Raw genomic sequence first — 27,957 nt, 5'->3', positions numbered from 1 at the left:
ACTGATCTGATTTGACGCCATACCTGCAGTAGCACCGTACACTTGTGAAATTCTTTCTAGTCATAAACTAGTTCTTATATAGGCACTGATTGTTAGTTAAATGTGCAGTTTCAGATTCTTCAGTCTCAGATTTGCAGTTCTTTTCATAGAACTTGTGGAGGTTGCCAAATCAATCTGTAGCAAGGTGAGGATCTTATTTAACGTTAACTTTGAGTCATTTCAAGATCCTGTTTGTTCGTTGATGGAAAATAAAAGAGGTCTGAATATAACACAACAGAAGCCTGTTTAGTTCAATATCTTCACCCTGTGAACCTGTCCAATGGTCTAATGTACCAAAACAACAAGAGTAAACGTTAATAATCCTCCGTAATTGTGATAAATCCCATTAAACAGACCAAAAAAGCAGTTGTTTTGCTTGATTTGAATGAATACTTTGGAATGATAATGATTTTGAGTTTTAAATTGATACCATACACAATAGTTTCTGTGAGTTGTTTTGGGAGAAATTAAAACTCAATTTAGGGCTTCTGGTATTCATTCATTTAATTAGAACATATTTTAACATACAGTCAATACACAAGGAGTGAACTAAAATAGACCAGAGACAATTAACGATGAATTTCACTTTGTGTGTAACTTACACTAATTTTTCTAAATAAACCATACAAATATTTCAATATTTTGATATTCTCCAATACCCATCATCATCAGAAAAAGCGATGAAACGCACTGAACGAATTAATTCGGCCAGGACAATTACCCTGATGTGCGGTGACTACTCTGAAACAGTTGGTTTAAAATAAAATTTCTAAGAAGGAGTAAGGTTAGATACAGTTACAGGTCCCGGCTGTGTTACCCGATTCTTTAAAAAAACCGGCAGTATACGGTATCGATTCCTCAAACACTGTCTCCAATTTGCTGGACGCAGAGAGGTTTAAGGATGTGAAAAAAAATACAGATCGGATATAATAACCCTTAATCGGTGATTGCCATGTCTCCAGTTCCTTTCATGTTTTGTTAAGCTGTAAATGAGAAGCTATCGGACAGGCAATATCTATCATCATATTGAAATAAGTGATCGAAATTTAAATGAGTTCTGTTGAAACAAATTATGAAACAAAGTGAAACTGTACACCAGACATTGTAAGAAATGATGAAGTTATGCAAGATCAATTAAATGTACTGAAACCAGCCGTTATGCAATAATTTAGGCAGGCGTAGTATTTGAGGAGATATAATTTTGTTTTCATTTTGAATAATGAATCGCGAAATTTGGATTACTATGAGGCCAATACTAGAATAATTGTATTTATCTACTTTTGCACCGTCGGGATGGTGATTAGCATTTAATCAAACGTCAAATAACTGGCATTTTGTCTGTCTTCAGTTCTGTACTTCACACATTATTTTAAAAGACAAGGACTATACGAAGGACTGGGTTTAGTATACATGCCAATACTAAGCAGGCATTCAAAGGTGCATGTTTATTTGCCTGCCGCGCTGTAAGAAAAGCAATGCTTGCATCAGCGAATATGACAGGTTACTTATACAAAATTAATGTGTGGTCCTTTTCAACGATGTTAGCCCGTGACACTATTCTATTTCCGTTTTAATCCAACTCAAGGCACCATTTGGTAACATCATCTCAACGAAACGTCTTTAATTCCATCGTTATCGACAGTTTATAACATGAAATAATTAAGTGACCTGCCAGCTGGTTAGCTAAAAGCAAGAATAACAGGTTAGGCTAGGCATCTACATTAGCAACGATACTCAAAGATATGAGAAACACTTTCGAACAAATGAATGATTAAATTACGACCAGGTGATGTTTCACGGGAAAGAGAGCTGTCTCGTCTCAATGCTTCAAAATGCAGATTGCGAAACAAACCCCATCTGTTAAAACTAAAATCTGATACAGTGGAAAATTCTATCTTTTAGAACATGAAAATCAATTATCAGTTCCACTATTTTCCCTGATTTCAGAGTCATTTGATATCAGTTTGTTGTGTTCGTGTTTAGTTGGCTAATCCCAGTTGTTCTGGTGCGAGTCGCCATCTTCCTCCCTCCATTGGTTCGCCGTAAATTGATTCATCGCTGTGTCCATGTCGCTCAGTGTTGGTATGACCCATTTCTTTGCCTGAATACGAGTTGAACCAAAAAAAGATGAATATAATGGAGCCCACAGTTAACTCGATTCTCAAAAATGTTTTATTTTGAGGGAATGACGGTCGGTCCGGGAAAAGGGGTCTGGGTAAAAATTCTTTGATTGTCTCAAGATGTTATTTTCGGGAGGAAATTCCAGATTCGGTAACATAAAAGGGTCGGTCGGACGCCATAATTAAAATACATTGACGTTTGTTGATAGCTCTAAAAATAAAAAGGCAGGCAAAATTAGTAATATCCATTGACCAAATAATGATTATTTTTATTTGAGTGTGATAGATTGATGAAGCCATTTTAGTCTTAACATTTGCTTAGCAGAAATAATTGAGGGGTAAAGAAGAGAGCAAAATTCTACCCCCGAGACACTCTTTAGGATTGGTATCTTTAAAGGGAGGCAGCTTTATATGGAGCTTGCAGAGCAACTCTTAAAATTCTAATAGCCCATGAAGTCGTTTTATGTTGGAGTGGATTGTTTTGCGAACAGACCAGCACTGAATGTACTTGGATGGACATGCATGCATCATCGTTAACTGTGTGTGACGATGATGTCGTCGATTATGAATGATGATGTGTGCGGATGATATCGGTGATGTACACAATAGCTCCATGTTCTATTGAACTTGTACACTCGATGCAAGTGAATGTTAAAAAATGACTTCATAAGCGGCCTTGCCATTGCATATGTGACATTTGTTGCAACAACACACCACAGAGAGTTAAACACAAAATAATATGCCAAACTTTTTTGTATCTTACCTTGCTTAAAGGAACCAGAAAAATAGAAATGTTTCTATAAATTTTACCAAAACCCTTGAAATTGTATCTTTGGGTTTCAATTAACCTTATTTTAAATCTTTGTTTTTCAATTTTAACCCGTTTTTTGATTTTTTTTGTTTTTATGCTAATGCTATTTGCATATTCAGGAGCAGAACTATGATGTCATCCAAGGCACTGAATTTCAATGTTGCACTGATTTGTGCACAGAAAATTTCTAGATTTTTTTAACCATTGCTATGGCAGATTTCATTTTCTTTGGCAATTTACTACTGTGTAAGTATATGGCAATAATCCAGCAAAAATCCTTTTCACAGAAGTGTTCTCAGGTAGCAAATTTGGGGTTCACAATTTGAACATGAAAACATCCAACCTTAACCATGTCTTCCTAGATTTACACCAAAGCAAATGTGCCCTTTACTTGTCCAGAAATGCTTGGTCTATTTTTAATGTTTGAAAACGTGCACCGTTCAGTTCACGTAACTCAAAAAAAGATGTCAAACAGTCTTCATGCATTGAAGAAGAGTACAGGAATACACAAAAAGTGACTCTAGGAAAAAATAATTTTCAGGATCCTTTAAGTATGACAAGGTCTGTAAGTCCATGTTTTAATATTATTTCTGCCTCGTGGTATGTTGGACACAGACGCATTATCGTGTGTTCCACGAGCGGTAGAGTGATGACGAATTCATCTCACAGATTGAATAATTAATTGTCCTGTGGAAGGAATGAATATGGTTAATGAAGATGTCTAGACTGCCACTGTCATTGTTCTAGATGAAAAATACATAATCAATGTATCTCCAATTCACTTTTTTGAAGTATTGTATTTAATTTCAACATGTACGAGATTGTAAAGATATGTTCTTTAAAGTTCGTTTGTATGAGATATATATTCTCGCTATTCAACAACGTGTAACCTGACCGTGTATTATTTTTATTTGATTATGCCCTCTGAGAAGTGATAATGCTCGCTGCGAAAATCAGGCACTGGCGCTGGGGGACGAGACAGTTTTATCGATTCTGATTGGTTAAGAGTCTGTGTGCACGCGGCCTGGCACGCGTGCGCTACGTCCATATAAGGAGATTAACTGGACGGGGGTGTTTGGGAAAATGAAAGTAAAATTATAAAACGAAATCGTCGGAAATCCGTCATTTATTGACTTCTTTGAATCTTGGACTAAAAAAAAGTATTTATGAGGAAGAGACTGAACGCTGATAATGCCCTCGCCTGCATTTCTCGCGTCCACTCTCCTTAGCCGGTTGAGCACATATTTATTCCCTAATTAAATAGGAGACTTTCAGTGGCAGCAAATATACTGGTCCTTTTTCAGGATTCATTCTAAATTGGTAGACTTCTATGCGCAAGCTCATTAATATTTTGAGATCCCGCTGGTTATTTACAATAAGAGGTGCCATAATCCGAACAGATCAAAGATATACACCTATTTCTATAAATCACGAATTCGATACTACTTTTTGGATGGAATTTTCGGGGAATAAAAAAACTTGACATTGCTCACCCTTTTGAAATTGTGATAAAAATCAACATGTGGCCGTAATATTGAATTAATGACTAGAGCATTAAATTGTGCAAAGGGAAGCCTGCTGGGGCATCAGTGTTTATGCACAAACTTAAGGAACACTAGGCAGTTTGACGGCTTTTGTAGGGCTGTTTGCATAATGTATTATCTTAGTCTATAGACCTTTTTCCAGTGATGTCACGATCGTGCTGGACCTCTGATGTGCTGAGGTGGTAATGAGTGCATAGTGTTGTGATGTTAATCTACTTACACGTGGTTGGAGCTGCCCGTAGGAATATATACGATCACCATGGCCAAGGCGGTCCACACGTGGTGGTATTGTGTACATTCAGTCACGTGAGTGAAAAAGGTCTATATTTTACAACGAAAAAACCTAAGCGCATGCACTTATCGGTAAATGAACGTTTAGTATTTCCCGATGCAAATCAAACAAGCAAACGAACAAAAAAGAGAAAGAAAAAACCCCCAGATACTTAATTAAATGACAGGAAAATGGCAAATGTGTACTTGTGCGTTGCATTTAGACTACAATTCGGACATTTGTTATTTTATTATGTTTTAAAAATAGACCTACGTGCATCCATTCAGTCTGCCTGGGACTGGGAGGCGTCAAAGCTTCTCCGCGTTGGGATAGGCTGGTACCTGCCCCCTACGTAGTCTCTAGACGTCTTCGAACGTAGGGACTGGTAGCGGGTAATGAAACCGGCAGAATCCTGCCGATTTTATGTAAATGAGGAATCGATGCCCGATCGATGCATATATCAAGCAGGGACTGATAGAATATTTTGCTTTTTCTTCTTCATAACCGAAAATAGCTTCATTTATCTATGATAAACACAGCTACTGATTTGAAATAAATTGCCGTAAAATGATTTATCGGTGACAATCATTGAAAATTATTACCACACTGTAATCAACAGATGCCTAGCAAGGATATATTGGGTACTTGGATTTTATTTGCCTGCCCGCTGTATGTTAGTACGGACAGGGACCAGTCCACGCTTGGGGAACGACGAGGTAGTGTCCTAGTATTAAGAGACTATATGAGACACTTAGTGACAGTAAATATACAGAGCCTTTTGATAGTTCTGAGCATGTGCGCGTTTTCCTGAGCCTGCATGTATAGTTGTGAGCACGCGCAATACTGTTTAGGTTGCACTGCACTGAAACATGCGCCCCTACAACGCAATGCAAAACCCGATTGAAAGAGTACCGCCTATTGACCGCCAGGAAAAGTTTTACCTCTCGTCTTTCACTGGAAATTAAGCTCTATGATAAACGCATGTGACGATGGGCACGGAAAAGTGTCAACTTTGAATGCTGCACCTGTATGTTTGCGTAAGGGTAAAGCAGCGCAATACAAGGAGGTAGAACCATGGTATGCACGGGGTGCAATATATAAGGACTTTGCAATGTAGTATATCACACTATCTGTTGCCATGGTGAATTGAGGAATCAAATTTTTTTGGAGAAAACGTTCTATATGAAGTAGGTTATTTTAAAGGAGCATATACCAGTGTCAAAAACAAATCAACTTACCAATGATTTTGCAATTTGTTGAAGCAGGGCAAGTTGGTGTTTCTTATCGGTACTGACCTCTTCCAGTTGTCGTGAATCCCCACGCCAATGTCGTTTCTTAGAAAAAAAATAATTGTATTACAACTTTGAACGATCCCTTTTTTTAATTAATGTTGGGAGCCAAGAATCATGCAGTCAACACTAATTTCTTCTTGACCTGTATGTTGTCATTAACTTAGTATGTAAGTAGGGGGTCTCCATACTATGCTTCTAATTCCAAGGACTGCTCTGAAACAATGCACTCCCAACATAGACATTTCTTGTTCAACAGCGTTGGTATTTTCTCATTGTCATTCCTCAGTAAATTCTTCCCAAGCCTTGGTGGTTAAGAAATCTTCATACCGATTTTCTATTATTCATCACACCTTTTACAGTGAAAAATCTGTGTTTTTAAATTTGACATCTTTCATTTATTTAGGGCTAAGACAGGCGTCCATTACAAGCATATAAATATATATGTTATTTTGCATGTGGGTGAAAACGGTGATAAGACAGTTAATGCTTGCTTGGAGAGCAGTGCAAAAGGAAACGTAAAATAGTTACACAACATATTTTACTGATTTCGTTTGAAGAGAAAGTACAATTTAAAAACTTGGGAAGAAAGAAATGAGAAGATTTAAAATGTCATATATAATGCTTTATGGTTACCTAGTTATAAGCTAATGGAATTAGCCTCCACGCTGTAAAAACGAGTGTTCATGTTCAAACGCCTTACCTTGTTGTGGGGTTAATAATCCAAAGCTAAACATATTGTGCTGTTCATATTTTTGGGCAAACATTACTTGGTCCCAATGGCATTAATGAATGTTAATAACAAGACATAAACACATTTATCGAATGGGGACACTTTCTGATTACCAAAATGTGTTTATTTCCGAAAAGGTACTTAATTTCAAACGAATACATGTTTAAAAATGGGCGTTAGGTTTTACAGTGCACACCTCAATAAAAGGAAGCGAGGTCTGTACACTCACAGAATGAAAGGGAACAAGGTTATTGGTAAAAAGAAATTGGTTAAGTATTACAAAACCTAAGTAAAATTAGTCCAAAGTGAAATGCATAATTGTTCTAAAATGTTAAACTGACATGTTTTTAATGTAATTTTTTTAATTGTACACGAGTTGTGTAATAACGGTCAAACTTTGACACTTGATGTGTAAAATTTACAAAACATTACGTAAAGATAATATACTACATGTTGATATTACCGACACAATCCACGTATCCTCACGTTTTCGATTCGTGGCGGACATGTGTATGCCAACCAATTGGCTTCAAGACGGAAAATATGAAGAAAGTTGTGTCGGAGTGCAATTTTGACCACCTTCTACGAACATTGGAAGGCAATTAATACTATTGGCATACGTGACCTCAGTTAAGGATGGGAAATTTATACATTCAAAATTGTTAAAGTGACATTCTCACTGTTGACACTGTGTAAGGCCTGTTACATGCACAGTTACTTCGATGTGTAGCTGCCGCTTGTCGTGGTAATTTGTCGTAGATGATAAGCCTTCACTGCCAGAAATTGTAAACTTGTAATAATACATAATACATCATTTCACAGGTTGAAGTCTAATGCGAATGTGTTCAGTCGACTTGAGAGTATTTTTTTCTTTTTTTATTAAAACAGTTCTTAAAAGAAATATGTCACTGCAGGAGTATCAGTTCTGAGCTAAAAACACAGCAGTCGGTAGATCCCTCAAAGCTCTTCAAAGTAAAACTTTCTACTCCGGGCGAGGAAGTTAATGCAACATCCATTTGTGATCACTTCATGACTTCTCCCACTCCTGTTGTACGAAGTCGTCGCAATCAGGATATATAGAGTTAGGAACTCTTAAAGCAATCGAATTGGGAGCTTTATATCTTTTGCTGTTGAAAAGTAAAGCCCCATGTTTATGGTTAGAAAGTTCAATTGAAGATCATATAGAGTTGGTTTAACCAAAAATAATGTCTCATAGCATGTCATACAAGAAATGTGGGGTTTTCTAAACCTCTGGCCTAGTTTGTGGTGATTCCTTCAGTATTTGTAGACACGGACTTTCAAATTTGAAGGGTAAAACACAGAACACCACTAGTGCTAATTTTGAGTCTTACGTGTTATCCCATTTTACAGAAACTTTTAAACAGACTGAAAGTACCATAATTTCACAGTTTCTGGAAGATTCTGCAAATAGAAATAAAAAAAGGAAAAGTGCAGATAAGAGTTTCAAAATTACATTCTTTATCAAAACTGATTATAAAGATGAACAAAGAAATTGACTGGAGCAGGATTTGAACTTGCGGCCTCTGGAATACAGTACCAGTGCTCCACCAACTGAGCTACCCAGCCCTGTGTTGGTGGCTTTTCCCAGAAAAGTAAAAATGTACCTAATTAACCGAAGAGCATAAAGATATTTAGTTACCCTCAAGCTCACATGAAAAAATCTGAAGGGTAGGTCAATCAGGAATTTTTCGGTGGGGGGTAATACTAATAAGCTGAATCACTGAAAAATTAAAGCACTAAAAATGAAGTGAATGGCTATTTTTCTCACTTCCCATAGTTATTTAAATTTGAACATTCGTGGCAGAAACCTGTCTTACATCATGGTGAAAAGTTCAGTCGACCTTACCATTCGTCAGGGCCTTGTTGCAATATCTAAAAGTGTTTTTGATGCGCATGCAAATCGGCAAAATTACCATGTAGGGATAGACTCGCTAGAGAACTGAATATTTGTTTCGCTCTAAGTTTCCCAAAATGAAAACAACAAAAAACTTTATATGTAACTGAGCTGTTAGTTTAAAATTTTAAAGGTGCTATGCTTTCCAGTCGACATGCCTCGCTATCGTTGTGCTGGCAAGATTTGAAGATACTCGGTTATTAGTTAAACTGGCTATACCATGTGCGTGAACAATGTGTTCCCAATGCCACACCATACACAAGACCTTGACCTTACACTTGAACATTTGTTGTTTTTAAACTTACGACATTGAAACAAAAATGCCGATTTTTATCATCTTATTACTAATTACTGTAAAACACAGACTGCGATTTTCAGACTATTGGTACGGCAGTGTGAGGGCAGCACATCTGGTTGCTTTAAGTCTAATAGTCTGTTTCTCTCTATCTCTCTCAACAAAATGAATTAATAGTTACCAATACCGAGACTGTATTCATCTAGTCTGAATCTATTGAAACATGTAATGGTTTTCTCACTAAACTCTCCAAATGAAAAGTCTAAAGCGTCTGTTCTGGCACATGAGCCCGCCTTTCTTTATTCTCAAGGAAATCGGGTAAACAACAGCAGTCTCAATACAGAGTCACAGATATCAACAAGAGGAAATATAGTTACTGTTTTATTTAAAAAAAAAAGACACAGAATTAATTTATCTTTGAGGCGGTGAAAATCAGTTTCCCTGTTGTATCGAGTGACCGCCGTTTGAGGCTTTGATCCTTTCCGGAACGCTGGCGCCAGGCCGAAAGTCGACACTTTTCCGCCACTCGCGACAGGTGAGAAAAACCTTTTTAGAAGAAAAGTCATTCCTCCGTGGAGCACAGGAGAAACACCTGCTCAAACTTAAACATAGATCAAGGCCAGTAAGCGGTGACCGCCTCTTACAGCGAGAGGGCAAAGGATGCGGGAGGAGATGACTTTTGTAATGGCGCATTATAAGCCTCCCATCAATTGTGTTCTCTAGTGACAACCCTCGATCCAGTTTCAAATCCTTGCAACTACGAAGCATTGATTTCATATCATCTAATTGAATACGCGGAAGGCAAATTGGACAAAAATCCGTAGGCGTGTGTTATTGTGACTCTTAAACAAAACAAAAATGGTTACAAGAATAACGGGACCGCATAAGATTAAACTGCCAACGCAAAGAAACGATGGAATGGAATTTTTGCAAGAGACCAAATCATACATGTATACGAGTCTTTCCACTTAGAATTAAGATATTAAGATAGTAAACTTCAGCATTTCAGAAAACATTTCCAATGAAAAGCCGTTAAAAATGTTTTATTACATTGTTGTTTCAACGAATAGTGATGTGAAAGACGACTGTGAAAGCCAGGACGACAACAAGTTAAGAAAACAAACGTTCATATTATGTGCCATTTTGATTGTAATCGATAATAAGTGCTCACATTCTCGACGGGCCGTAGATCACAGGTGGATTGGATGGTGTATCAACACTGCCTCAACTTCTGACCGGAATATGGCCCCAAGGATTACTACACCCCTGGAATTTTGCACCAAACACAAATGCTAATTACGCTTCATTCCTCCGTCATTAAACGCTATCATGCATCTGCTGACATAGCCACGCAGATAGTTAATTTATGATATTCATACTGTATTGAAAACACCTTAATAAAGTGCTTATGACGTTGGTCACTGTCTTTGGAAAATGTGCGTCTTAAATTATTGAAAATCGACTTTGCTGATTCAAAAAAGACAGAAATGAAAGATTTTTACTTTAAAATAAACGTTCACATCCGAGTAAAAGTGTCAAAAAAGATGGCTTAAATAATCGATCATTAATAAACGAAGTACAATAAACAACATCCCGTGTTGAAAGACATCCACGCATGTACCCCCGCTTTTCCGACTTTTCTGTGGTAACTGTTGATAGGTTTTAATTGTATTTTCCGTAATCTAGTGTATGCCCTTACGGTTCGAAGCAAAATCCTTTCTACAATATTGTTTGTTCTGCTTTTTGGCCACCAAACGCGTAGGCAAACTTCATTAAGTGTAGCATTTTTGAATAGTGACACAAGGGGCTTGCGATCCGAAACATCTCATCCTAATAATGAAAAGGCAAATAACTCTACAGATGCACAGCCGCAACACATCCAAACTATATGTGGGCGTGTAAATTTCAGGTTCTGTGTGGGTGACCAGCTGTCCGTCCAAAGGGAATTTCATTTAGCTATCTTTTTATTCTGTTCAAAGTTAGAAAACATCTAGAGGTAACCCTGGTAATTTTCCCCAAATCCCCAATCGTACTTATATTCCAGACGGAGGAAAACGTCAAAACAAAAGTTTCCTACATTATTTTGAGTTATTTTTGCAATCTCAAACTCTTTCACTATTTTTCTCTACTTGATGGTACTTCTTGCACAACATTACCTTCGCTGTTTTCATTTCACGTCGGATGTCAATCAATGCTCTTAGCCAATGAAAGCAGGTGAATCTGGTTAAAATTTCATGCTTGTAGAATCATCATTATTGAAGAGAACCCTAGCCACAGATTTTTCAGAGATTTGGATCAGTTCTTTCCGAAATCAAAACGCTGCATGCTGTAAATGTTTTGGTACTTGTTGAGAAATGAATCGTTCTACAAGTGTTTTAAGACAGCAGAAGCCTACAGAGGGTAACTATTACCAATAAAATTCAGACAAAATGAGTTTTGTTTACCTTCAAGAAATGTTGAGTTATGTTCCTTCGTAGAAAAATGGACTTACAACAGCGACAACCATGTCGTCTTGTTGGGCGTCACGGGGCTATACAAATTGGAACAATATGACTACACAGAGTCTCTTCAATAGCTGTTCACACATCACAGGCTGACACAAAGTGCAAGGTATACCTCGGGTAGTTGTAAGCCGATGTGAGCCACGATTTATGTTACATGCTTGTTTTTAGGGGGCCGTTAAACAAAAAAAAAAAATACACACAAAAAAAGAGGACAGCAAGTCACGCTAGAAGTCCCATATCATGAAGCATCCAATCTTTTTACACATTATCGGTAACAATCGAAGCTTCCACAGTCAAGGAAACAAAAGTAGAACAAATATAAATAAACAAAATTAACAAAAAGACCAGTCGAGTCGGTTTTTGTTAAATAACAGGATTTTTCTAAGAATGTTAGCTACTCAATTGTTGGAATATTCAATATTTTTATCAAAATAATTTCCTGCTGGGATGGGTCAGGTTGTAAAGTTCGTATAGTTTTCTTCAAACCTTGCAAAGTTGATAAAATCACAAAAAGCGACTGCCGAATAACCATCGGACATCTTAAGCAAGTAAATAACAGTCTTGGTCAATTGGTAAAATGTTTTTACCAATGCTACTGTTTTTGAGAAAACAGAAATTTTGTTCTGTTTCTCTAAAGATGGTTGTTTTGTGTGTGGTGTGTCCAGCTATTGTAGGAGTCTTAAAATTGGCTAATACTGAAAGCAGCTAGAACATCTCCGACGAAATTCATCAAAATATTACAAAACTAAAACAAAAGAATAACAGATGTTAGGTATAAAGTAAAAAAGGTTTTTATTTATGAAAAAGGAATTTTTTCAATGCGGAATATGTTGCCACATCTCCCCAAAAGCATAATCATGCATATAGTCAAACTGTCAAAAGCGTATATTGACCTACAAGGCTGTCTTTTTCGACTTTCACGGCGAAGCCTACTTTCGGTAACAACAACTACGATTTCAAGACATTAAACCGTCTGTGTTTCCAGTTGTAATTTTCTTTATGTCCATAGCTATTTGTCAACTAGAATAGATTTTAAGCTTGAACTGACGACGTGTAAACTGACGTGAAGATGTGGTCATGATGCATGATCCTGCACATATATGTTATTTATATGTATGTGAAGATGACTGCAGTATAACTTCACTGCTCTATGAACTTTTTGTCAAGGAATCCACAGTATTACATTGTCGAAGGGATATATTATCCCAAGGAAAAGTAATCGATTACTCTTGGCCATGGAACTCGTGACTGCTTCTTTTAAGGGGACAGAACACCTGCTTATCTGCAGATTGACCCCGCGTCTGTGTCCCTCGCTCACTCACAGCGCCCTGTAATCGTAAGGTTTTAGGTAATACAAATTACAAAAGCTTTGTTTTGACCGTTAAAACCTCAAAGCATAAAACAAGTTGGTGGAATGAAAGCTGCAGTAAATTTAACACGAAATCAGCCAATCTTGCAAAATTACAGCAAAAAACCAGTGGTGTACCCTACGTTAAATTTCCTTTTCATTTATTCTGGGGAAGACATGTTTCCTGTAAAAGTCGGTTCATGCGAAATTGCGTCGTCAAATCAAATATTTGTGCTACGAATTGGCAAATGTTGAGAAATTCTCTACACAACAAAATATTTTGCCGTATCAAGTTTGTGACGTCAATTTTGCTTTATTTTCGCGTTTGCCCTACGGCACTGAAGTATATAAACTGGTCTTAACACGTAAATGTTATGGCAAGACTTGCTTTTTAGCGAATATTATACAAGTACAGGGTGGTTTGCGGGAACGAAGTGGGAGTCAGTGCCATAAATTTCTGCTGGAAACTGGGGAATGGGGGGTGGGCAATTGCGAAGGGATGACTTGCCCAGCCATGGAGAGCGGGGGGGGTGCTGACACCATATGACACTATATCAGAGCGATGTTCATGATACATTTACATTCTGTAACGTATTCGCATTTTTTTACACTGGAGTTAAATCATAATCACAGTTATTATTACAAAGAACTTAATAATTTATCCAATACAATATGTAACATTCCTGCAGGGTCTGATAATCGCCACCTTTCGAGTCATTTCTCCGTTAAATCACGTCCCTTTCTCCATTATCGCCAGTATTTATACAAGTGAACAAAAAGTTTTCACTAATGCTTTAATCCTTGAGATGAATTCCATTATTTAATTTGTCAAGCGTAGGTTAGCTATGTACATCTCCATGAAAATAAAAGCTTTACTCCTGACCCAAGCCGTTAATAACTCGTCGGCTGCATGCGTAGCTAGTTTTTATTCACATGCGTGTGAAGGCACTGAGACATGCACGCGGCACCAGTGGTGATCGTAGGGTGCACACGCTGTCTTCATTACCTCACAAGTCCAAATGGATTTTCTTAACAGCTGATTGTGCTGAAGTCACGTTATCAAATGCTATTGATATGACTGTACGGAGTTCGGGACTTCTGACCCCACCAACAAGCAAGACTGGCGAACGGCTAGTTTGGGAACTACAGCTCGCTGTCTCTTCAAATGAGTACCACGTATATAACATTGGAATTTAATGTTCACTTATCAAAATATTTCGGTCGCTGTAGGAAATTATTTCATGCATTTAAATAATAATCAGGTAAGTATCATAGGTAAGTTTCTAAACTATTAATCTATTCTGTAAAATCGTTTATAAAATGAAATTGTTCAAGCGATTAGTTTAATGATTAGCTAGAGGAAGAGCTTAAACTGTTTAACTGAAAGTTCATGGCGAAAACACATAAAGACAATTTTAAAATACCACGTTACATTTAACGTATAAAATTAAATTAGTAAAATAAAGAAAAATGATGGTATAAATATACAAAAGAAGAGTGTGTTTAGAAGTGATCGAGACACATAAAAAAATTAATGAAATGAAAGGAGTTTTTCGCCGTGAATGAAAATCTGTAATCACAAAACAAAATATTTACGCGTCAAATCCAAATATTCAGAGAGAACATCAATCCTAATTGAACTTCTAAAACTGTGTACGTGATTGTTAAGAGCGTTTCTCATTGTGTGTGACATTTTAATACCGTAATTCAGTTAACAGTATGCTCTTTCTGCGTCTATCAAGTCAATTTTGATCTATCAGTATTTTAAGAATTTACAGTTTATTGTTTTGGGGAAGTCCGAAATATTCTTCACAGTTGTTATCTTTGTTTCACCATGAAAAAGTGAAGGAGAATGATACAGGGAAATGATGAAGTGGAGGGGATACATATCTCCATTTACCCAGGATTTACGCCATCGGTCAAGAGGGGGATATGTAGGCCAGCTTTTGTCTACCTCCCAACGAAATAACCAATATCGTATTCGTATTAACCACACCTAAATAATATATACCCCATAAAATGACGAAAATATAGTAACGTTACTCGTAGACTCTATTGTTGTTAATGAGCTGCAGAGTTCTGGGCGTCATGTGGCTAAAGTGGTTGATATAGTCTAGCGCCAAAATCTGTTAATTAATGTGTCTTTAATGCAGTAGTTGCAAAGACTGCTAGACTTGTTCCGTGGCGATAGCCTGCCACACAAATCTAGTCTACGATGCAAGGCTCAGAGGGAATTAAGTGATACTCGGCGGAATGATGTCACCTGGGCGCGTATCAGTCTACTACCCGGACGCGCGACGGAATTGGTCAATGACGTGCTCCAATTTGGTTATGAGGTCTGGTAACACACATTTATTTTAGCAGTATGCTCGAAACATGGTACAAAAGCTTTGGGTATTCATTAAATGGTGTGGTGTAGGGGGGGGTCAGCTCTAACAATTCAATAAAAGAGTACCTAAGAATGATGTCAGCATTGGAACTTACCCGTAATACATTACTGCTCGCCAATTGTGAACTTCTTTTGCCGCCGGGTCCCCAGCCAGGGACCTTGTAGTGTATCTGGCCGCAACATCTCGAGAATTCTCCCATGAAGATTAGAGTCAGTAGGATGGTGGCTAACACAACAAGCCTCATACCGGCCATCACTAAAAGAAATCTGGGATGAAAGGAAAAAGGGCAAGAATTAGTCCCCAGTATTAGGCATATATTAAAGTTATAAAATGGCCAGAGAACTATAGAGAGAACAATGAATAATTTTCCTAACGCTAAAGGGGTCCCAACGCTTTAAGCACAGAGAAGGCCACAATTTTAAAGACAAAAATAGTATCCAGTGCTGCTTTAAAAGTCACGAATGACGCTACCATGTACCATACAAGCATTTTAAAACGACTATAAGTACGTGCAATGGGAGTTATAATGATAGAATGATGGAGAATACTTTTGTTTATAGATTGTGTTTGTAAATACTGAATTTTTCTATGGAGGACTAAAGTGGGAAACAGACATTTCTCAATTTTTGACCAGTAGACTGACAGGTTTATAGAAGTCGAGTCAAACATTTTATCTAGCAGATATTTTTTTTTTACCTTGACGACTCTTGCAGCACCCCAAAAGCGGACTAACGAGGATTTGAAATTCCCGCTAGTGAAAATTAATGTGATGTTCCAAAAATTGATAACCAAATTAACTTTTTTCATGCTAGTAGATTTACACGTTTTAGAAGTGCGTAAGGACATCTGTTTTAAAAAACAGCGAATTTTCTGCCAGCCAGAAAATCGCCTGGTAGAAAATGAAAAAAAATGGGTTGTCCACTTTTGATGAAGCATCACATTAATTTTTACTAGTGGGAATTGGAAATCTTCACTTTACCACTTTATCCACTTTTAATTAAGGTGCCGCAAGAGTCGGCGCACCAAAATCTACTATGCATGAATGAGAAATGTTTGTTTACTTTTCTTCCTCCGTACCTATCATTCCTTTCGTAATAGTTGCAGGTCGGTATTATCTACAATAGAAGTGAAGAGTTTAATCCTCCCAAGAAAACACGCGCCTTTGTGTGCAGATTCAAACTGCCAGTAATGCAGGCAAACTATGACCAAACTTAACGGTCGAAGTCGCAAGTTTCAAGTGCTATCTAAAAAAAAAGGACTTTCAAAACGCATTTCACAACAGAAGCAAGTAAACGTACTATTGTTTAATGATTATATGTTGATTGTAATATGAATTAAATCATATTAAAGATACAAAAATGCTCTTTTATACATTACTCATATAAGAAAGTCATTGCCAAATGCGTCGAAAACTCGTTGCATAGGATCTGCTTACAAAATAAAGTCTTCTGTTTTTCTAATTCCTTTAGATAAGCTTGTGGTTCTTGCGTAGATTTACGGTAACCCTAACATGGTACTGAGTGTAATCATGGGAGCAGGGCAGGTTAAGGATAAATCTTACAAAATCTGGTCTAAAAGAAGGTATGACTTTTAGGGAAACGTACTATGAGTTATAGTATTCAAAGGAAAAAATCTAAGCGTTCATTAACTTCCAGCTTTTTCGTGTATTGGAAAAAACGCCATTTTCTCTTGCATTTAACAGAGGTCATATTATACAGAAGGGAATGTTCAGGAGGATTGCAATAAGAAAATTGCATGTTTTTCTTCGTAAATGAAATTGATCTTCTAACAGATCTCTTTATTAACCATTAATAGACACAACTTAATAAATGTGATGGATTGCCCGAATAATGCATTTACGTCACACTCGATGTCTCAACCTAATAAGCATGGTATTACATTCAATAAAGCCCTTCTGAGCATGGCCATGAAAACCTACCAGCAGATACTGGAATCTAATAAGAAAACTTTTTTTCCTCCGCGGACCTTCTATTAGGCTCGTTCCCTCCTTTGATAACGCATGCAATACAAGTTGGAAACGGAATATCATTTTAATGTCTAAACCTTGATCATACCGCAAATGTTTCCTTGAAGTTGTCATCTTTTCGATGGAAGCATAAGCAATTTCTATAAACAGTTTTCAAGCCTTGGCTTTAAAACACATGTTGTGTTAGACTTAATACAGGCCACATTACCGTTTTTATGAAAATAAATGTCAATGATGTTGCGAGCTTTTCATAGTGTCTTGTTAAAGCCAGGGTTTTGCTTAATTAAATTATTGCTGCCATATATAACATATGTGTTTAGCTTGACAATGAGTGTAAATTGGCCCGTTCACATCTTGACATGACCACTTATTATGTGTATCTGCCAGGGGCGTCATCTTATATTTGAAACCATAATTGGTAGAGCTGCAGAAGGGACTACAAATATGACTATTGGCAAATATTACGCGAACAATCTTCAAAGAGCTGAGAAGGATTCCGCCATACAGGAACACAAAATTACTCTACCCTTTGCACTGGGGCACTTTGTGGCATTTAAGACCCTCTACCACGTCATGTAGAGTGAACAGAACTGTGATTCCATTACCCCTTACGAAAAAGACGAATAAAACATCGCTTTCTGAAGTCAAATTCCATCCAGGATTATGTGAAGACATCTAAAACCAAGGCCTAATAACACGTCAGCCTTCAGAAAATATATCATGAATAATGGATGTAAAGAGAAAGTTAAGCAAATGAATCAAAACAGTATTAGACAAAAGTGGCATGAATTTGTGCATTGCAGCCCCATTCGAGAAAGCTTGTAAATGCCTGTACAAGTGCAAAGACAATGTTGTTGTAACTATGTCTCGGTGAAGCGCCAAATTTGCAATAAAAAAGTTACGACCTGAAGCAGAAATCAAAAATCTTATAAACTAGCACACCTTACTGAAAATAATGAACGTGTAATAACATCTTATGTGACACTCTCAGAAACAACCGACTTCAAAAGAAAAATCTCTGAAATAAAGGAAGAGAATGCCGACCAACCACTGCCATTAATAACGATACTTTCAGGCAAGATGATTGGTTACCACCTTACCAATAGTACATTGTAAAAAGTACAGTGTCATAACTGCTTGAGCAGTATCAAATAGTGCTGTGGGGACAAAAGAAGGGAGAAAAGGTCGATCGAGCTTACAAGACAGGTAAATTATGGTGAAGGGATGGGTTCAAGACAATTCGTGTTTTGTGGTATGTTTTTTTCTATTTTATACGTTCACTTTTAAAAAAGCCAGTTCTGAATGTTATCTAATATTCTGTCCATATTTTTGGTTAAGGTTCGATGGATTGACTGATCAACAAGTGTAAGGCCTGCTTAATAGCTTAGGCCTATCAGTGCAGTCTGTAACGTACGCGAAAAGAGTTCTTTACAAAGAGTTGAAAGATTGAGTGAAAATTATCAAGATTATTATTATTATTTATTTGACCAAAACAGAATAACAGGGTACAACAGTGTACATAACAGAAAAACAAAGAAAAGAAAATAACAAGGTTGAACAAAGAATACTAAAGAAAAAAATAAGTAGACTGGTGAACACGGCGAACAACCAAACAACCACCGAAAAGGACATAACATGTGACTGCTGTTACCTGCAGATATGCAGCCTGGCACACAACAAATGATGTTCATCAACGGTGTTGTGTGCTTCCTTGCACATGACTTTGTCAGATGACGTAACCGTTTCTGGTTATTTGTTTTTGTGGGCAATTCTTAACGAGTGCGTTCTCACTGTTAGTCCTGTTAACATGACTAGGACTCAGGTGCGGAAGTATTCTCCCCCTCTAGCGAGAGTATATTCATGCTGACCCACAGGTCGTACCCCAGCCGTTTGCGCGCTTAGGAGTATGCACGTGTTAACACGACTAGCTATTTCGAACGCACCCATTATGCTCCTGGTTATTGCTCTGACGTCACAAACATGGTTCTGGTTGTCACCAACACACGCCCAGGGCACTGTTGAAAATGGTTGACAAATTCTATTCGCCGGCTGCGCGCAGGAACTTAAAATATTCCCAATGTTTGTTTATCGGGGAAGAAGATCCAAAAGGTGTATTTCAAGTAGAAATTGTAATTAACCCTTTCTTTTTTCTATTGCATGGCATGTCCTTATCCACAAAGCATCGTTCTCAGTGCACGTTGTGGGCAATCATTTATCGATTTCGATGCGGAAAACAGGGCGTAAATTAAATAGAGAGACGGCGGAACAAACCATGTGAATAACATCCATCGCTGTTACCAGAAGCCTCATGACAAACAAAACATGTACGACCTATAGAAAACTGTTTGCTCGAAAAACACTATATATGATATAAAACTTTGAGAAAAGTAAGATTTTTTTTGAAAGAGTATTTTTAGGTCGGGTAATCACTAAGTCTAAATCTGACTCTAATTTTACAGTCAACGAAAGACCCTCTCGTCATCTGCAAATCTTCATGAGTGAGTGAAAACTGTCATGGCTAATTTAACAATGGAGCCGGCTTTCCTTCTGGATGTCATGACTCCTTTTTGATGAGTTAAGATGAGACCTCCTCGTTGCTCCATTAAGGCAGCCCTGGAGCACCAACTAGCACTCCGTCGTGAGAAAGCGCCATAACACTGCCATGATGTAAGAGGCAAGCCGGAGCGGGATGAGAGACTTCGTGTTTACTCTTCTTGCACTTTCTGTTTTCTTCAGTCGAGACCGCCCTTAATGGAAATATCTGAAAGCTGCAAGTCAGGGTGCGCTTGTGTCAGAATTAAATCGCCAATGACAAGCACCAGTAAAGTGTAACAAAAGATTGGCAGTAAGGTGGTCCTGGATATTTTGTATCACTATCATTCAATGTGAGACTGTTCGCTTAGGTATTTAACTGTGGCCGATACGATTTGCCTGTATACGAAGACAGAGACTGAGAAAAGGGCACAATCGAAACTTTGAGGCGTTGCATGAATGATGTGAATATATTTATGGGTTTCGCCAATTTCTCAGTGTCGACAGCATTTCAATGTGGTCGACTAAACTTACTTGCACTTTATTCAGAGCTTTAGTTATCACAACTGACCTTGGAGGAGGGCGGTTTGCTGTGGGATGTTACTTGCGTGGGGTTGGTTTTCAAAATTTTATTTCAACATTACTGCCGCTAGCACATTTTGGTTCGGATCAAGCGACAACACCCTATTTCATTGCTCTCATGTTGTCGTCCTTGTTAGAATTCTTCGTTCTCTATCCCTCTTTGTGATATCCCTCCCTCTCTGTAAAGGCTAGTATTCAGCAATAGGGTCCAGGGTATTCCTTGACTCCCACTATCCTGACAAGAAACGTTTTGTTCTTTGTAAAGCTGGATACAGAGAATCACATGTAGCAACACAGCTCTTATTCTACACCCTCCAACTTAGGCATTTGAAACTCGATACACTTGAATTGCGCATCATCAAACAAATCTGACGGCTGCAGAGTCGATGAAGAAAAGATCCTGATAGATCTACACATTATAAGGTCAAATGATGAATAACATTGTCTGAATTAGAGGACAATAAGGGATCTTGATCATTTGATATTCGTTCTGGACCACCCACCCGCAGGCTGTGAACCTGCGTGCGCTTACTTGGCAGATTAAATTACTCAGGAACGCACAACAACGGATAACGGTCTGTCTGTTTGCTGACTCGATTAGTTTATAGTTTATATTTTGAAAATTTGACTTATATGAGGGAGTGAAACCTTTGCTTCGTGGAACGCTTTAAGCTTTATATGTAAGTCCTCTGCTAGTAATTGCTTCATTTAACACTGGGTTTTCAATTTGTACCACGGAGTGCTTTTCCAAAAAATCCAATCTCCTATAGACCAAATTGATGAAACGTTTGTCATATTTCCAATTACCACCATACTGTGTGCGCTCACGGTGCTCTGATTCTTTTGACGCATTGCTTGAATTAAATCGAAACGACTGTTTAACCGTAGTTACAAAAGTTGTCTGCTGCGTTACTCTTTTTGTATGGCTTTGATTTTAAACTTCAAGTGGAAAGTTGAAACATCGCTGGTGTCTGGACTTTTGACTATCAGCATAAGTTTTGGTGTAAAATTAAGGAAAAGACACTCTACAGCTCAACATTCGGAGCCACAAAGTTCCACAGTGAGACTTAAACACGTCACAAAATTCTAGAAACAATTTGACCAATAAGGCTCGATCAGTTATATCCAACATTGGCTCTTTCTTTAAAGGGTAGGTTAACCGAATATCCCGATAATGGTTACAACTCCCGGAGGGGCTTCGGCGCTTAGCGTCTGTTCGAATTAGTGTTGAGAATGGAATTGGCACTTCAGAAATCTCGGACGTGTGAAGTATTGCTCCAGTGTTTTAACGATCTTATGTTCCTCGAGAGAGAAATACCGAGAGGTAGGATATCTCTTGCTACAACACGGACCGGAAGGACTCGACATTTCTTACTTTCGGCTGAGGTTTAAAATGTCGGTTCATCAAAACAATCCCACATACACTTGAGTAAGGTCCTTGAAAGTGGCTTTATGGAAATCCAATATTAGCGCTCAAAAACCTATTAAAAACTTAACATGAAATAAAGAGATGTACGCCACGTAGATAAGTTACTATACCAGAAAAACACTGACTTTGTGCGTTACTTAACTTCTAGGTATACACGTATAGTGTGAGTGTATGCAGCGACGCATAATGCACATAACTCAATACAGATCGGTATACATGCATATGTATAATGGGGTATGTAGCTTAGAGCTCTTTTGATTGATTATTGTTTGATTCCTCTAAAACTTCAAACCAAACGCAAAACACACACATTCACCCACACCCAAAACAGAAACAGGTAAACAAACCAACAAATCAGTAACAATCCCAAGCAACCATTATAACTACCTTATCAAAATGAAGCGCATCAAGCGAAAATCTTGTTATATGTCGTCATCGAGATATAAGTACTATCACGCTAAAAAAGGTTGTATAGTTCTGCAAATTAGAAACGAGAACAGGTTCTGAATTAAAAATGCATTTTGACTTTTTTATCCCTGAAGCAGATTCCAATTCCCTGTCTTGGCAAGGTACATGATTAAGTTATCATGCAGCTCATCTCCGGAGCAAGGACGGCAATTCTGGTGCAGTCGAACTCTTGGGGGACATTAAAGTATATGAGATGTGATTTCTGACAGGAAAGTTGCTCTTATGGGAGGTGCGAGAGGTTGAAACGAGTCTCATCTGTCCGAACGTCGCCCTAGGATGTATGGCCAACACTCCGAGTGCGATTAGTCCGTTCACATGTGTGAGCGCTAGCGCATTATATGCTCTCACACTCTCAGCTTTTTTCTTTGTCTCCTTCTTGTCCTTATAGATTCCAGTTGATCACTGAAATGGAACTCATAATTTTGGGAGTTTGGTTGAAAAATTGTTAAATTGTTACGTTTCTTTAGTGGTCTCAGCTTTAAGAAGTGTGGCACGGAGAAATGTCCTGCATACATTTTTCAAAAATGGTCAAAAACAAGTTAATGTACGGACATAAATTGAAACGAAATATATCATTCTATAATTGAAAACGTTTTTCGGAGGTAATTTTTTCTAGGAGTTTTTTTTTTTGGGGGGGGGAACACATTAGTCAGATAGGCTACACATTGATTAATATTCGAGATATTACAAGATTTTTCACTTTCGTCTTCAGGATGCTACACTTTTCACAAATAATCATGTGTTTAAGTTTATTTTTCTCAAAACGTGGTGTTTACTGCATCAAATATCAGGGAGTTCTTAGACTAAAGAAATCTTGGTGTCAGTCGCATTGAAGGAGTGTCACAATTTGTTTATTTGGGTGTACATTAATTTCCAGTGTGCAAAGGGCACCTGTGACAGCGTATCGTTTTGGCCGAGTAACCTTATAAAAGTTGGCGGGAAAAAATGATTTCAGTAACCGTTAATAACCAATATATGCTGGCAGTCTGCAATAAAATAAGGCAATAAAGCAGGTTCCATATCGATTTAAAACGAATCAAATCGTTTCAATATTTCAGAAAGATACATATCCAGCTCCCAATGCTATTTATTCTGGTAGCCTGTGAAATATAAAATTCTATGAACTTAATGCCTACCAAAATGTTTGAGTTATTGTTTTACAAAGTGAACTGCAACATTTATTTTTGTTTGTGTTGAACTCGGAAACATCTTTAAATTTATTCTTAATTTTAATGGCCTGCATCACCGTTTAATTTAATTTCAACTAATCCGGTAAACGCATTACACCATTTCAGGACTACGGGCTTACATTGAGGCTTCAGTCGAATATGATACTAGGATTACTGATGTAGTCTGTCCCATTTATCTGCATATGGTTTTGCTGAAAATACATTAGGCCTTTAAACATTTTCCTTTCATAGATCTCATTTTCTTTCTCACTATAGTTCCTATAGAACCGCAAAATCGACTATGTGATCAGAAATTTCGAAAATTGATGATTAATTAATTACTACCCTGCGACCAGCATTAGGCTGCATACGAAACAGGCCAAGCTCTGGACACAAGCTGCAGACGTGGTCATAGAAGCTACTACTGGGGTGTTTCGATATTAGTTTGCAGGTCATACACACTTCATAATTTGACCAGTAGGCCTAAGGTGTTCGGATTACCCAGCCCCAGCAGGAACAAAGGCATATTTTTACATAGTAACGACAATCGTTTGGTGTTAGCTCACTGCGTATGCGCACAGGTTCACGTGCGGTTGGCGCGAGACACACTAATCACGACCAATTTTTGTTTGAATGTACTGTCTTCAGGTGTGCGAAGGCCAAGTTGAAAAAGAAATCCCACCAGCGTGTCAACTCTTTGCATGTGGGGGTCCATTTCAACTCAGGTTGGATGACAGCCACAAACGCATAGACTACCAGTCTCGCGCGTATAACTGTGCTTTTGAATGTATCGACAAACAATGGGCAAAATGATAGATGGCAGCGCGTTCAGTGCGCATTGCTCATAACATTGCCGATATTTGTATACGTGTACTTCTAAACACTTTCACTTTTTTGCTCTTTGGTACTGCTATCTCTTCTCTTCAAATGTTGCAACTGCATCGTTCTGAATCTACATGGGCTAGATTAAGTGAAAAGAGGATTTTTTTCTAAACAAAAACTTACTGCATACGATTTTATAGCTAGAATTCTTCAGCTCTGCGCAATTCCCTATACTAAGGGATAAATTTGCCTATAGTTTTGATTTTAGTCATGCGTTAGGCAGATCAAGGAATACTTATTTAGTTTTAAATGCGATCTGGAGGCCTATACTTTTATATGTCTGTGGATTGAATACGCGCGCCTCAAGTTCAAGCGTGCGTTTGCATTTAGCGGATAGGTGGTATATACATCAATTCCCACGTATATAATTGGACACCAGTATTCATAGATGGCATTCTGCTTCAAAAACTTTTACCAGAATGCTTTGCTTATTAGTTATTTCACGCATCTTTTAAGAATACAGACACTGACATGCAAAAATCCGTAGAAAAGCCGTGAAATATTTCCAGGTCACAATAGGTTTGTACACAAGCATGGATACACCCAGTAGGCCTCTTCCTCACTATTAACCGCGAATTATTGAACGTCCTGGTAATTATATAAATTTCTATGCCCGCAATGTAAAAGTAGATAAATGTGTCTAGATTAAAGTTAAGACGTCTACCGTGCGATGTTCCCGTAGTTATGGCATCTCTTCGAGTTATCGCTTATTTTTTCATTGTAAGTAGGATTTAATCGCAAAGCAGGGTAACCACTAATTTCTTTCCAGACAGGTTACAAAAGTGTAGCACACTTTGAAGATTCCAGGTACGGATCTCAGCCATTATGAGCAAAATGTTAATTTAACCTTTTGAAATTAAATAGGAGTCACTTCTGGCGTTGAAGCAAATGTGGGGTCTTATCAGCTATTAATCAGTCCATATCGACTGACCTATTTGATCTCCCGATTGCAGCTTTCGACATGCAGTCGAAGACAAAGGGAAAGATTGCCTTTTTAGATTACTGAGAATGCAAAGTGGTATAGAATCGAGGTCAAACTCTGAAGCTCACTACTACTGGACGGGTAACGAAGCCTGCTTGAATAATGGAGTGCGACATAAAACTAAGAGTAACCATTAAGGGTCGCTAAGATGGCACCTTGCACACACTTCTCACTTCTCGATGCTGTCTGTGTGCTCCATTGTCACACCCCGGATAGCGGTTAGATCCATCTTGTTGTCAGTTATCGGAGTGTAACGCCTTGTTTTGGAAAAGAGCATTTAACGCTTTTGTGCGAGGCGATAAGGCGGGAGTGAGAAAGGAATGACCTCTTTTGCAAATGAGCATAAGTCGCTTAGGCGTGTGCATTAAGCCTTTGAATACGAAAAGGTCACAATGAACGACTGCCGAGAGCATTCAGCGAAAATTAATGACAGCGTGTTAATGTTGTTCCGATTAATGTATTGGTAAAAATGTATCTGTTACCAAAGACAGCTTAAAACCATGTTGTCTGTGCTCACTGGTGAGTGGTGGTGAAGGGTTTTTAAGGAGAGTTTCCCAGTGGGTTTCATATGTGATTGATGCCAAGGTTACTCTAGCTTTCTGTAGCTCAATATCAAATTGAGTCAAATTAATCAGGGCCCTGTTAGCATCCAGAGAACGTTGTACTCGATCGGAAACAACGCGACAAAAGCGGGAGAGAATAGATTTACATGGATCACTTTGTCTATATGATCAAAGCTTGTCTGGGAACGTCGTTGTCTTCTTGCTCCTAGACCTCCTCTTCGTCTCTCCATTTTTTTCACTCTGATGTTTTCAGACACATGAGTCTGCAAGATCTCAAAACAGCTTGCCTTGAAGCTAGTATCAATAGTATGGCCCGGAGCACAAATTTCCGTTCGAAAGCACAAAATTGTCTCGTGTTTGGTTTCTGTCACTTCCTTCATAGTAAGAGAAGTGGTTACAGCAGATTGAGTGGAGTGACGTTGTGAGTGTGCAAACTCACCTGCTTAGACTCCCCTTGAACAGCTCTATCCCAAAAAGTAAGCCTGATGTGAATTTTTCAATGACCTCGGCCAAGGCCAGCACATCAATATGATTGGTCAGTGACAAGGTCTTTTAAAAAAGAGGACGTGGGCTTTTCTCTTTAAATTTTGGGTTTGTTTTTTTAATTTTCAACAGGCCGTTTGCTGTGTTTCCACATTTCGAAGACTCTAAAGTGCAAGCGACATTTGCTATGGTTTTTTACGTCTGATTAGCAAGTCTTGCAAGCAAGGTTCCACATAAAAAGTCCCACCATGGGCACTTGAAATTTGTGTAGCTGCCTTTTTTCACCAATTTGCTGTTGTCAGATTAAAAGCGCCTCCTCCGAAAAGAATCAGGTGGAAACTCTTAACATAATTTGAATTATGTATTTATAATTATATACATTTCCCATTATGTCCGTGGGAAATCGCAAGCCTAGGAGTTTAGATATTGAGTAAAAAAGAAAAAAAATATATATATATTATTTGTCCCAAGCTATTCTAGCCCGGGTGATATTGCTGGACCGCTTACTGCCCTGTGATTGTACGTGAACGTATACAAAGACTGCAACTCCCAATGAAAAAAAAACCACTGACAATATAACTACGAAAAAACGTACTCTTTTAAACAATGGTAAGAAAGGGTTTCCATCCCTTTGTCCGTTTGATAAACTCTTCCGTTTTTCTTTTCCAACTCAAATTTGGAAAATGGTATCAAAAATTAATCTTTTTTTTCAACGATGCTCAAATGCTTATGTTATCTTGTTTGCTTTGAATGCAAGCCTAATTAAATTTAGAGAAAAAACGAAAATAACTTACCTTCCTCGGTTACCGTCCAGCGGTTCGTTCGAACTCTCCTGGCGTTTTCAACTGCAGTCTTTCTTTGTCGGTGGGAAGTGCCTTGAAAACTATGTTTCACATTAATTCAACTGACAGTGTAGAGTTAAAATCTTCGTATCTGTCACACACCGTGGAAGCGAGAACCTCCTTTATTTTGTTGTGAACGAGTCACCGAAGAAAAGTACAATGGAAAAGAGCGTGCGTAAGCCTTGCATGCAGCAGTGAACTAGATTCGACGTGGAGCATGCGCAAGAGATGCAAAATTCAGGTGTAATCGGCTAGCTGGGAGCTGGTTTGTGATGCGATACTAAACGAAAGCTACAGCGACCAGGGCCCACCTTGTAAGCCCCAAGAGACGAGCAATAAAAAGTAGGTGACGGAGATGTCACGTGGATCTTGCGAGAACTGATCCATTGGTTTATAGAGTGAATGTACGGGACGCAGTTGGACTGGTAATGACATCATGAGACACGTCGGCGTGTTGAAGAGACGTATCCCACCTTTTATTACCCGTGAATTCGGCGTAGATACTCGCACCTAACCACCAAATGGCCAACTGAAGCAGGTTCACTTGGATAATGAATCAATATTTGGTTACAGTGCCATAAAAACGATACCATTTTTCATCCCACTATAAAACATAAACTTCGCAGGCTTACAAGTGGGCCTGGGTTTGTAGTAAGCGATATCTACCTGGGCGAAGGGCACAAAAAACATTGTCAGGCCCCGCTGCAGTGCGAGGGTTATATTTCATACATAAAAGAACCAAATGCGGCGCAGAGCGTAACTCATTATTGAATTTCATG

At 38.2% G+C, this 27,957-nt stretch overlaps 1 protein-coding gene across 1 annotated transcript; it reads right to left on the bottom strand.

Annotated features, from left to right (window-relative positions):
• Positions 1 to 525: 525 nt before the first annotated feature.
• Positions 526 to 27,458, bottom strand: LOC147796979 (uncharacterized). The gene is made up of 4 exons (XM_087144995.1): positions 27,131 to 27,458; positions 15,354 to 15,525; positions 6,024 to 6,119; positions 526 to 2,140 (listed from the first exon to the last, which is right to left on the bottom strand). Exons 2-4 carry the CDS (start codon positions 15,510 to 15,512, stop codon positions 2,027 to 2,029), a joined length of 369 nt encoding a protein of 122 aa, XP_087001121.1. The 5' UTR covers positions 15,513 to 15,525; positions 27,131 to 27,458; the 3' UTR covers positions 526 to 2,026.
• Between the last annotated feature and the right edge of the window lie 499 nt (positions 27,459 to 27,957).

Source organism: Acanthaster planci, linkage group LG13 (genome assembly GCF_054643075.1).
Source record: "Acanthaster planci isolate LZ-2023a linkage group LG13, COTS_SCS, whole genome shotgun sequence".
NCBI lineage: Eukaryota > Metazoa > Echinodermata > Asteroidea > Valvatida > Acanthasteridae > Acanthaster > Acanthaster planci.
This window is presented reverse-complemented; position numbering and strand designations above follow the sequence as displayed.